This window comes from Pyricularia pennisetigena, chromosome 6 (assembly GCF_004337985.1).
Source record: "Pyricularia pennisetigena strain Br36 chromosome 6, whole genome shotgun sequence".
Taxonomy (NCBI): Eukaryota; Fungi; Ascomycota; class Sordariomycetes; order Magnaporthales; family Pyriculariaceae; genus Pyricularia; species Pyricularia pennisetigena.
Window position 1 is genome coordinate 5916663 of NC_043744.1, and position 11457 is coordinate 5928119.

Sequence of the window (11457 nt, forward strand, 5' to 3'; positions counted from 1 at the left end):
TTTCCTTGTTTGTTCTAGTTAATCTCCATTTGCCTCCTTTTATGTTTGTCCCGATTTTTTACAGTCTTGGCCCGAATAAAGAAACCGAAAATCTTGGCGGCGTAGGCTCCTTTGAGCATGCCTGGAAGTTTCTCTTTGATGCATCCCTGGAACTTGTCCGATGCAATATCAAGATCAATAGTAGCAATGCCGAACGAGAATCATACGCTGTTCTTGTGCACCACGATCTTGTCGAAAACAGCCGGATCGCAGTTAACGTGGTTCGCGTCATGGTTCTGAAACGTTTGCTTTTTGCTGCTCCTCTGGTGTGAAATATTATTTTGCCATCACGTTGCCATCGTCCTCAAATAGTTTCCCTTTTCGAGGTCTCCGTCGCCCTTGCGACGATCAAAGCTCGAACGAGGTGCCCAAGAGATGCCGCTACCTGACCGGGGCCTGAATCCTGTGCCAGCAAGTGGCAAGAGTCGGTGCCCATCATAAAGCCCCGGAACCATGGGGGATATTGGGCTCCCTGCCGATGGAGGAGGAGAGAGACCCGCGTAGCCAGGCTTCCGCCGGGACACCCCGTTCATGTCTAGGTTGAGCGGCTGTTGATGTCGAGAACTGGACAGGCGCCTCAGCTCGGGCTGCGAATCCTCATCGGGTTTGCCTTTCGGTTTTCTAGCTAGGTTGCCTACGAAGCCCTGTACTGCATCTACAACATCTGTGACGGTGAAAGCCACGATGATCAGAGGGATGGATATCCCCAGCCCGATGCCAAACATGTATTTACTCGCAAACCCGATACTGAGACCGGGCTGTCCATCAGGATCCTGCCACTCTCGGAAGTTGATGGCAAAGAAGGCGGCGATGAAGCTCATTGGTAGGAAGACGATAGTTACAAGGGTGAAGACCATTACCGTCTGGCCTTGTCGTGCGGCTATCACGGCCTGGTCTCGAGCAAATCTTGCCTCGAGGGCGTTGCTATGCTTCTGCTTGAGGTCGAGGAGGTTCGTGAGAGAGTGGTAGATGCTTTCGGATTGTCTGTTGATTCGGATAATGTCCTCGAGATGCGTCTCGAGCAGCCGCCTCTGATCCCTGGACCGTCTCTTGCAGTCGGCTACAAACATGTCGGTCGTCCGCCTGGCTGATGGATCCGCCGCTGTCGATGCCCGCACCTCTTCGGTGATGTGTCGTTCAAACTCGTCCAGAACAATCATCTGACCATTCAATACCGTGTGGAGGATGTTGAGCTCGTCCCGGATGTCCTTGATCTCAGCCAGCAGCTCCGTCTCACTGCCAATGTCCAGAAGCTCGTCGGCCGGGTCTCGATCGTTGACGGGTCTGGGAGCACGTCCTGCCAACTTCTTCCTCAACTTTCCAGACAGTTCCGACGCGCGATTGAAGCGGACAAACAGCTCACTCTCTCGGTTGGTCACCCTGCCAATAGAACTCTCGAAAATGTCCAGAAACTGAAACTCTTGATTGTCCAGCCTGTGACGGTCAAAGAGCCCGGCGCATCGGTTCGTGATGAGCATGGCAAGATCGTACACAGTCTGTACCGGAGGTCGCGTCTTGGCATTTGTCTCCTCTATAATACCGTCTAACATGTTTAACGGATCTTGTTTCGGTTGGTCCCACCGCTGAGGAAAGCATGTGATCACAAGATCTCGGCTGAGCACCCACAGCCAGAGTTGATCGACCATAAAGACCTTGATCTCTTGGCGGTGCAGCTTGCAGTATCTGTACACGACCTGATCTTCGTCTCGGAGGGTTGTATCGATGCCATGATAGAAAAATTGGTCGAGGGTACGTCGCGGATGCAATGGTGGGTTGTTGTTGATGTAGCCGTGGATGAGAAGCTCGTCGCAACAGGGATTTGAGGGTAGAGGTGCGCCAGATTCGGCGAGTTTGATGGCTGCCGTCATTTTCTTGCGTCTTTCATTGGTTTCATAGTGAAGAAAAGGCATCTAGAGAGTTAGCATTCATGGAAGAAAGGCTCGTTGGTTGGTAGAAACACTTACAAACAATATCATCCGCCCGCTTGGTGCGGCCAATCGAGAATTCTCCCAAGGCAGCGGCAATGTCAAGCTACTGTGGCGAGCCTTGGTTCCAGGGGCGTTCCCTGGAGGCCCACGTGCTCTCTTCTTGGCAGGGCCATGTCGTTCTACAAACTGCTCGCCTTTACTCTTCTTCTTGCCATCGGACTTGGCCGTTGTGCTGCCAGTATCCGATCGTGAAATAGGCTTTGTACCGCCGGTGTCTGATCTAGTGGGCTTTGTGGGTGAAAAGTGGCCTTTGTCAGGCTTTGGCGAATCGATTATGGTGCTGATATCTGAAGGATCTTCCGACAGTGCCACAAGCGTCTTCTCCTCCCTCTCAAGGTACCCATGATTCTGAATGGCCGGGATACGCGCTGCAAAAGTCCTCATAAAATTGGCGTGTGCAAACGGCCCGCAGTGCTCCTGGTCAAAGCATCTCTCTAGTGACTTGAAAGCTTCAATGTCGCGGTGCCCGTTCTCAATGAATGATTTGGACACGAGCGTCTCTACCCAGGCGAGGTTGTTGGCCGGGAGGTGGATCCACCGGAAAGAAGGTTCATACTTGATGTTCTTGGTTGAGGTTGGAATCGTCGGCTTGTTGTTTTCGTGGTCCCACCCGTAGAGCAGGTCAAAAACAGATGGCTTGAACACAAGCTGCTTCTTGCCATCTCGAAAGTCGCCAAAGTCGACTACAGTAGCCTGAAAGCTCTCGCAGGCTCGCCGCGCTGCTTCGGAAAGCCGGGACGCAGCACGCGCAGGTGAAAGCAGCTGCACAATGTTTCCATGTCTCTTTTCGGCGGCGCACAATAGTGGAGTCCGATAGAATCCGTCCTTAATGTCCACTTTGGTATCCTTGTGCTCGAGCAGTAGTACCACAGCCGCCTCGTGCCCATTGAACGCCGCCCAGTGCAGTGGTGTCATGCCATTGTTCAGTTCCGCGTTAACATCAACACCCCTTGCTTGCAACAGAAGGGCAATAACATCTGTATGTCCTCCCTGCGCTGCATTATGCAGTGCCGTCCAGCCGCCGTCGCTGACCGCGCTTGGGTCCGCTCCCCGCTCCAGCAGCAGCCTGACCATCTCGGGGTGGTTCTGCTCCGCTGCCAGGTGCAACGCCGTTCTCCCGCGGTTGTTTGTCGCTGTCATGTCCGCCCTTTTGCCCAGACAACCGCTCGTGCAAATATCCAGCAGTTTCAGGTTACCAGTTGTGGCAGCCCAGACCAGCGGTGTGCGACTGATAGGATCTCTAGCCTCCAGGTCGGCGCCGCGATCCACCAGCAGCTTCAACGTCTCCGCCGAGCACTTGCCAGCCTTCTTGTCCGAAGCAATGTATAGCAGTGGGGTACGCCCGTCCTTGTCCCGGATTCCAATCGATGCGCCGCCGTCCAACAGCGCGCCCATGGCCGCAACATGGCTCCGACATGCCGCCGCAAAAAGCGCCGTCTGCCCCGTCCTCGGATGTTTCCAGTCTGGATCAGCACCGCGCGCGATCAGCTCCGTGATTATGGCCGCATGGCCTCCCTCGGCTGCCTTGAAGATAGCGGGGATCTCATTGTCGCGTCCGGGTTTGGCGTCAGGGTCGGCACCGTGAGCGAGCAGGAGGCGCACGAGGTCGAGTTTGCCGCGGGCCGCGACTTTCTGCAGGGATTGGCGGAGGGCATCGCGGTCGGTGGCCGAAGTCCAACTGTTGGGGTCTTCGGAGAGGATGTCGCGGATGCGCGTTTCGTTCAGTTGCACGGCGGCCGCGATCAGGCGAAGTTGGCGTTGGTCTGGGGCGCTGCTGGCTATACTGTTGGTCGCCGGGTCCATCGTTGGATTGCTTTTTGACGGTGCGATGCAGACTGCCAAGTTGTATGGGTGGACGTAACATTGCGCAGACTCAGGTAATAAAGCAGAGTCCTTTAGAACCCCTGGAGCTATGATTCCATTCGGGTCCCACTACGGCTGTCAGCCGCATGCATGGGCTGGTGCCACCGTACGCCACATTTTAGCGAGATATCTCGGTTCATAAGGAGAAATGAGGGGAAAGTTGACGGTGTTTGAGGTGAGAAGATGCCGTGATACCGTATGAATCCGTTCACTGTGGTCAGTTGCATTGCCTGTTGATTTGATGTCGGGTCTGATGGTTCTTGCGTCGGCATGAATGACTGGAAGTAGGCTGTGACAGACCGATCTAGGCTAGGCCCCACAGTGGACCAAACCAGGTACATAGCAAAGCTAAAGAACTAAGCTTTAGGCCCATCAAGGCCAAGAAGGGTTACTCCCCACTTGAACACACCCACTGGTGTTATTCGGTTCCTATTGGAAGGCATCTAATTCTGCTCATTGAAAAGACGCCAAGTGCAAAATGGCAATGAAACGGACAAAACAAACATGCAACGACGGCATCCATTAGCACCCAACTAGGTAGGTTGCTGGTCGGCACTGAATCTTGTGTGTCCTAGGTGAGTGAAGCTTCTATTGTTGCAATATCTCGGAGAGGGCGGATCAACACGCTACATATATTTCGACGCCCTAACCGCTTAGCTATATTCCTTTCTTGACATGTCGGCTATGTACATCCTTTCCACAACGTGGGCGTCGCCGAGCGACTTCTCGATCCAGCCAACCTTGGAGAGTTGGTGCTGGTCCCGACGATGCTCACCTCAAGAAGCTCTTCCACGCGGGGCTGGAGAATGAGGTCGACTACATCCTCGAGATGTTCGTCGAGGGCGAGTATGAGTCTGAACTCATACTAGACCGGAAGGTACTTGGGCTGTCAGACCTAAATCAGTGACGAATATAGAGGCTATAGGTGCACAGGCGGAAAATCACAAGTGGAGAGGGAAAGGGATGGTTGAAGGAGCTTCTTGATATTATTTTGGTCTAGCAGCTTTGGTGACCAGACAAGGGTTACCTACTACCAAGCGTCTATGCGGCACGCTTAACTCTAGGCTCTCATCTTGACTCGTGTGACCATCTATACCTTCTGCCTTGGCAAGTGGAACAACTTGTAGTGGCTCTACCCGCGCACAAGGAGCAAGTCTTCAGCTCTCCAGACTTGTCCTTTTCCTGACCGGTCCCGATACACAGGTTGCATGCTTCTTGGCCACTGCCACCGTATGGATTGTTCCTGAAGCTATTCATGTTTGGCGAAATTGTAGTATGAGCTGGGAGGTAGTTTTGGATTCGCGGAGAGGACAACCGCGGTGGCAGCTTATTACTTTGTGCTTGTGGTGTGGTACTGTGACCCTCTAGCAGCTGTGTCTTCAGCAGTGACTCACCAGCCGACATTGTATCAATTTGAATGGTTAAATGATGCCCTGGAATATGTTAACAATGGTTGCTGTAAGAAGGGTGACCTTGGACAGATTCATTGTAAGTTAGCCGGTCGTCATTGTTACAGAAAGGCCATTGTTGAACACGCAGGCATCGCTTAGCAATATCCACTGTCTGGAGTAAGCGATCCGCTTCGTTCATTGGCAGTTTCCTTCAAGAACTACTTGCAGAGTTTGCGTCTAATACGTTCCCCCCACAATCACCCTGGCCAGAACATCAGCCCTGGCAAGAACCTTCTACTAGGCTCCCTATTGCAAGATCTCCTACATCGTATTCTTTGTAAGCCTCCTTGGCCGGCCGGAGAAAGAATATCCTCCGACCCCTCACTTCTCGGCCGCTTCTCGGTTTGATTTCCTGCTCTCGTCTTCGGAAAAGGGGGACTCGGACATTGATGATGCGTGGTTCATGGCGGCATTTGACCAGGCTTTGGGGCACCGAGCCGGGGATGCATTAGCGTTCCGTCGTCTGCCTTGATTGCTTTCGACGCTCCACCTTCTTAAAAGGGAAGAAACCATCTGAATGCGAAGACTCCGGGAATATTCGGAAATCAACATCTTTTAAAGAGAGGAGCGGGCTCTGTTATAGACAATGTTGGGTTGACGCCCATCCTCGCCTACATTCTGGGGAGGACGCACAGGGACGGTTGGTTGGTGATGGAGGGAAGCAGAAGGGGGAATGTCCCACGGACAACCTACACTTTGTCATTCCGGACCCTGGGATCAATCGGACCACGGAGACCACGGTTCGGGCCTTCGCATTCGGCTCAAGTTATACCATGGGTTTATGATTAAAATTAGCGTGTCGTCTTAATTGCTGACCAGATGGGAGAAATGACGGCGGGGGTCCGAAGTCAAAGACGGTATGGCTCTTCTTTTTGCCTATGATTGGCGTCACCATCCCGTCGCGATTTTGAGTGTAATCTGATTTTTTTTTTCAACCGGACACATGTGCCTTATCCAGATGACAGCATCTTTTCTCCTATTCATCCTTCCACCCACCCACCTAGTTGTCACCTTTACTGAATAATCCATCCATTGGACGACCTTCCAGACCATCCATTTAGATGGTTATTTTGCATTGCATCACGTGTTGAAGCTGTGACGTACGACATATTCTTCCAGGCTTGCTTGTTTAGTTCTACCGGCAAAGCTTTTCTGCTTATCAATTTCTGAATCCGATAATTGCTAATTACTGCCAAGAACTGAGAAAGCCGGCATATGATTGACCTCTCACGATGGTGTGGCTGTTTTTGATACGAGTCTCGGAGCGGGGGAAGACAGTCATTTTATCCTCGGTATGTTGGAGAAATCGTCTATAAAAGACCGTCTTTGCAGCTTTCCAGGTACGACGTCTTATCTGCTTTGCACCGCTCTTACCTCACAAGGAGTATCATCTGCACTTCCTATTCATCAATAGTACTCTACTATTCCTGTTCAGGATAACATCCGCCTGCTCACTTAACAGCCTTCGACATGCTCGCTTCACAGCTCCTTCGCATCCTCGCTACATCCCTCGTGGCTGGTAGCCTTGCTCTCCCACTTATTGGCAACGATAACACAGAGTAAGTTATATAGATCAAGCATGCGCCTGGACCTCCTTCAGCAAAGCTTACTCTTTTACCCTCTAGTGGCACATCCAGCCTAGCCCAGGTCGACCTGGAAATGCCAAGCATACCCGAAACTGAGGTCAAGGCTGAAGCAAGCCACTACAAGCCATATAAACCATACAAGCCTTACAAGCCAAAGAAGTACAAACCCTACAAACCCTATAAGCCCTACAAGCCCTACAAGTCCTACGGCGTCAACTCGACCGAGGGCCATGTAGAAGAAGCCGAGCACGTGATCATGGCCCGCGATGAGAGCGGCTACAAACCATCACCGTATGGAGAGGAGGCTCCCAAGCCCAAGCCCAAGGCAGAGCCGAAGCCCATCGCTCCCGCTGGACCACCTCCCACGGGGCCCCCGGCGACGGCACCTTACATTCCTGCCGCGGCAGAACCTCCTGCCTACGAAGACCTGTATGGTCACAAGTCTCCCAAGTATGGCGGTTACGGCGAATCCGAGTCTCCCAAGTATGGTGGTTATGGTGGCAAAGAGAAGCAGTGCAAGATGTTCAACCTTCCTATGTCCCTTGGCGATATGGAGAGCCTCGCCAGCATCTTTCGCCGTGATAAAACGCACAACGCCGCGGACAAACGGACAGAGTCCGCAGAGAAGGAGCAGTATGGAGTCTAAACGGCAATGCGGTGTGTTAACTCGCTAGGTTGTGTTACTGTGTTGATCATGGTGAGGCAATTGTAAAGTAAGAGTAGCCACCATAATTCAACTGTATTAATCCTCCGCAAGAGTCGGTTTCTTGCGTAGTCCAGGCTACTCAACGTGCTCAATTTCCTATGGACTGCCCTCACTAAAACTTCATTAACAAATCTTTGGCAAACCTGTCAATGCCGGCATTCAGGAACTTGGTAAAAGGCAAATGAGGAGGAAGACTTTGAACTAAGATAGTATTCAAGGCCAGTCTTCTCCAGGAGCTTTGCGGAGCCGCGACAGCCTTGCATGTGCTGCGTTTGACCTTGTCATATAGCCAAACTTGCTTGAATTGTTTACACGTCAAACTCGCCAAATCTAGAAACCGCTTGATATTATTGTTGTTTGCCGTGAAATGCAACCAGCTATGGTAAAAAAGAATCCCCCAATGTTCTACAGTTGAGCGGTAATAACCTTGCCTGGTCCTGCATCTGATGTCGGCAAAGGGAACGTCTTGTCTGTATCCAGGACTACACGGAACTTGACCGAGATTAAAGTTGGTGGATGACAGCCCACAGAAAACCAACAAGGCTTGATCAACCTCAAATATTCGCCGAAATAACCAGGTCGTTCAAGCCGGCAAAGTGTTCACAAAGGTTAGGGATACCAGATGTATACTTTGCTATAAACACGCCCTCGTCTTGTACGTCCCATGGATGGGTCTGGAATGCTCGAGGTTTCTGATGAGTTAAAGAAGGGTGGTGTTGGGTGCCAGGGAGCTTTTGCTTCAATTGTTCCCTACATTGGTGGGTTTTGATTGCCGTGTCCTGGGATACGTCGAGGAGACGACCGTGTTCGTCATTTTCTGTGCCCGCCCTCGATCTTGGTAATGCAGGTCTGGACCGCAACTTGTGGCCGTGATGGCCGGCCGATAGGTCTTCTCGGTGCCCGTTCCACCAGCTCGAATGCTGGCATTTAGCGAGGGCGACCTGTACCACTTTTTGGCCTTGGGGACGAGGGTGAGCTGGGCTCGTAAAGTGGGCTATTAGCACTAGCGGATGCACTCAAAGGAACATCAAGCGTAAAACGACTCATGTTTTTCGTATCTGTAAATTACTTCTCAAGTCCAATTAACCTGTAGTTGAATTCTGAGCCTGAAGTGAGCTTTAGGTGAGGGGCTTGAACGCGTTTTGTCGGTTGTAAAAAGTTTTTTTAATATCAACCTAGGCAATTAATCTCGGTTACGCTTTGATAAACAACTCTTCTTTTCGTCTTCTTTTTTTTTTTCTAACATCTGACAGCAACCGTCAACTACCGTACTCAAAACCACAACTACAGCCTACAGCTAGCATTAATAACTACAACATCACGACTACACCATTACAACATAACCACAATGGATTCGCAACTCTGGAGGGCTATCCAACCCGAGATCGAGCGTGTGTTGAAGACAGAGACAGGCTGTCACCTTATCCCGGTGCTAGCCATTTCCAGTGTGCTATGCCACGCCCCTTTGCTGGACGGCATTAGAGACAGCGCAACTGCCATCCACCGGCAATGCAGAATTATATACACCGTGGCCACTGCTTTGGAAATCGAGGTGGTAAAACGCCACATGCTTGCCGAACAAAATGTCACGGTCCTGGGCACAAAGGAGGCTCTCGCCCTAATGACAGCCACGCCTACGGATGAAAATACAATATTTGTACCGAGCGAAAAGCCGGCAACACTCGTTACCCCAGCGATCCTCGAAGTCTCCGTCTGCACATACATCAGCCGACTCAGCCATTTATACCCATCCGCGTGGACGACAGTGGTATACATAACCCCGGAGAGGTTGCCCAAGGGCCTCGTACAACTCACCACTCCCGTTCAGCCCGTGGTCGTTCCATTCGATAAGCTAGCCTACTTCAACAAAAGTTCAAGCACCTCGCGAATGCCAAATATTGCTGATGCCGCACGGCAATGCCTCCGGCAAGGCCAGAAGGTCGTTTCCTTTCTGCACCCCAACGACTGGAGTCAGCTGGCGACTGACTTTGCCGACGTACAAACCGTGGAACTGACCGCCCAATCGACCTGGGACTGGACGCTGTATGAAAAAGCGATATGCCCCCATTAGCATAGCAAAAAACCCATATGCTGGTGAGACGGGCCCGGCTAAGCCTCTTTTCTAATTTTGGCAGGCTTTAATATATGTATATATTAATAATCTTGCTTTTGCAGTAATACCTCATAGTAAGGGTAAAAAAGCGTGCTGCATTAATAATGTTAAAGAATTGTTATTAAAATATATAATATACCATTTTAATTTGAAGTTTACAGCAAAATAGTATTATTCAGGGCTAAGTTACTATATCGGTGAAAAGCATTTAACTACCAATTGGAAATTTGCGTTACAATCCATTTATTTTTGCAGTATAACTTACTTTATAATTGTGAAACCAAGTATTCTTTATATAATATATTGGGGTTATAATGTTCAAACTGTAAATATGTATATAAACTCCATTTGCAGGGCGACCAAAAAAGGAAAATTAAAAAAGAAATATGTCAGCTGCTTTATAACCGCCCTCCAATTTAAAGAGGCAAATATTATATTAAACTTTCGCTTTCTTCTTAAAGGTAAATCTCCCAACAGGAACTGTAGTTCGAGGCGCTACAAAAACCATTCAGCTTTATATTTACGATATATCGTTCTAATTTTAATCGCATATTAATAGCCGGAATAATTATGATATTATCAAGTATATAATATTAGAAATGAAAGCGCAGCATAATATTCATTTATCGGCGGTAATTTATTATGATGGGGCGGTAAAATTCCTGGACTAATCATTACTATTAAAAACGTTTCTGTCTTATTATATATGCGTATTATAGCTGTAAACAATAGTATATTAGTATATACTAAATGGTTTAATAGATGAAACCTGCCAATATAATATGAGGAAATGCTTCAAATAATTGATTTATATATCCGGCGTTGCAAATTAAAATACAATTGATCATACAACGAAATAAATTGCGAATTAAGATAATGGTGACGAGTTTGCAGGTATGTGGAACCCCAACCCGGCGTTATAATAAAGAATACGAACCCGTGCTCGTTGGGATCCCAGTAAAGTGTTTGGTTATAATGGAGATTTACGTAAGTTTCAATGGCCATTTTATTAGTTTTTTGCAAAGCCTAGCAGCGCGTTACGGTAAAGAATATTTGGCAAAAGAAAGTATAAAATCAATTGCGGGCCTAATTTCAGATTACAAAATCGTCAAAATAGTTAATACGTAGGAAAAGAAAATCCCAAATTTGTGAAAGAAACCGCACGAAATACCAATTTGTTGAAAGTTTTCAGATTACACCAAAAGTAATAATGGTTGTGAAAGTTATATCGACAAATAAGCCCTAATAAGGGGTGGGGTTTTTTTCTTTATATCCATGGCATAATTCACAAAGGTATATATTAAGAATGGACGTGGATAATATAATGAATGAAGACACTCAATATTTAAAACGAATGTTATAAACTTTACAAGTATTATGGTCACAGGCAAAAAAACCACCCCTTGTTACCGTGCATTTGTCGACGCAACTTTCACAGAGCTAACTATTCTTGGGGTAATTTAGAAGCTTCTAACCCACAGTTATTTCGTGCTTCTCTTTGCAGGTATCGTTGTTTTATTAACACGTATTCATGCTTTGATTTAACGATTGTAATACCTAAAATTACGGCCGCGATCATTTTTTTTGGTGTTTTTCTTTGTTATCAGGTGATATAACCGCAACACGTTGTTAAACCTGCAAAAACTACTAACAAAATTGCTATAAAATTACATTAATCACCAGTATAACCAAACATTTTACCGAATTTGAA

The 11457-nt window shown here is 48.7% G+C and overlaps 3 protein-coding genes across 3 annotated transcripts; 2 read left to right on the forward strand and 1 right to left on the reverse strand.

Annotated features, from left to right (window-relative positions):
- Positions 1-326: 326 nt before the first annotated feature.
- On the reverse strand, positions 327-3868 carry PpBr36_05481 (uncharacterized protein; the record flags this gene model as incomplete). The annotated part of the gene is made up of 2 exons (XM_029892637.1): positions 2004-3868; positions 327-1949 (listed from the first exon to the last, which is right to left on the reverse strand). Exons 1-2 carry the CDS (start codon positions 3828-3830, stop codon positions 327-329), a joined length of 3450 nt encoding a protein of 1149 aa, XP_029750216.1. The 5' UTR covers positions 3831-3868.
- Positions 3869-6811: 2943 nt separating this feature from the next.
- On the forward strand, positions 6812-7573 carry PpBr36_05482 (uncharacterized protein; the record flags this gene model as incomplete). The annotated part of the gene is made up of 2 exons (XM_029892638.1): positions 6812-6900; positions 6967-7573. 2 exons carry the CDS (start codon positions 6812-6814, stop codon positions 7571-7573), a joined length of 696 nt encoding a protein of 231 aa, XP_029750219.1.
- A 1408-nt stretch (positions 7574-8981) lies between these two features.
- PpBr36_05483 (uncharacterized protein) lies at positions 8982-9915 on the forward strand (the record flags this gene model as incomplete). Its single annotated transcript, XM_029892639.1, has 2 exons — positions 8982-9603; positions 9908-9915. The coding sequence occupies 2 exons, from the start codon at positions 8982-8984 to the stop codon at positions 9913-9915; spliced, it is 630 nt and encodes a 209-aa protein (XP_029750218.1).
- Between the last annotated feature and the right edge of the window lie 1542 nt (positions 9916-11457).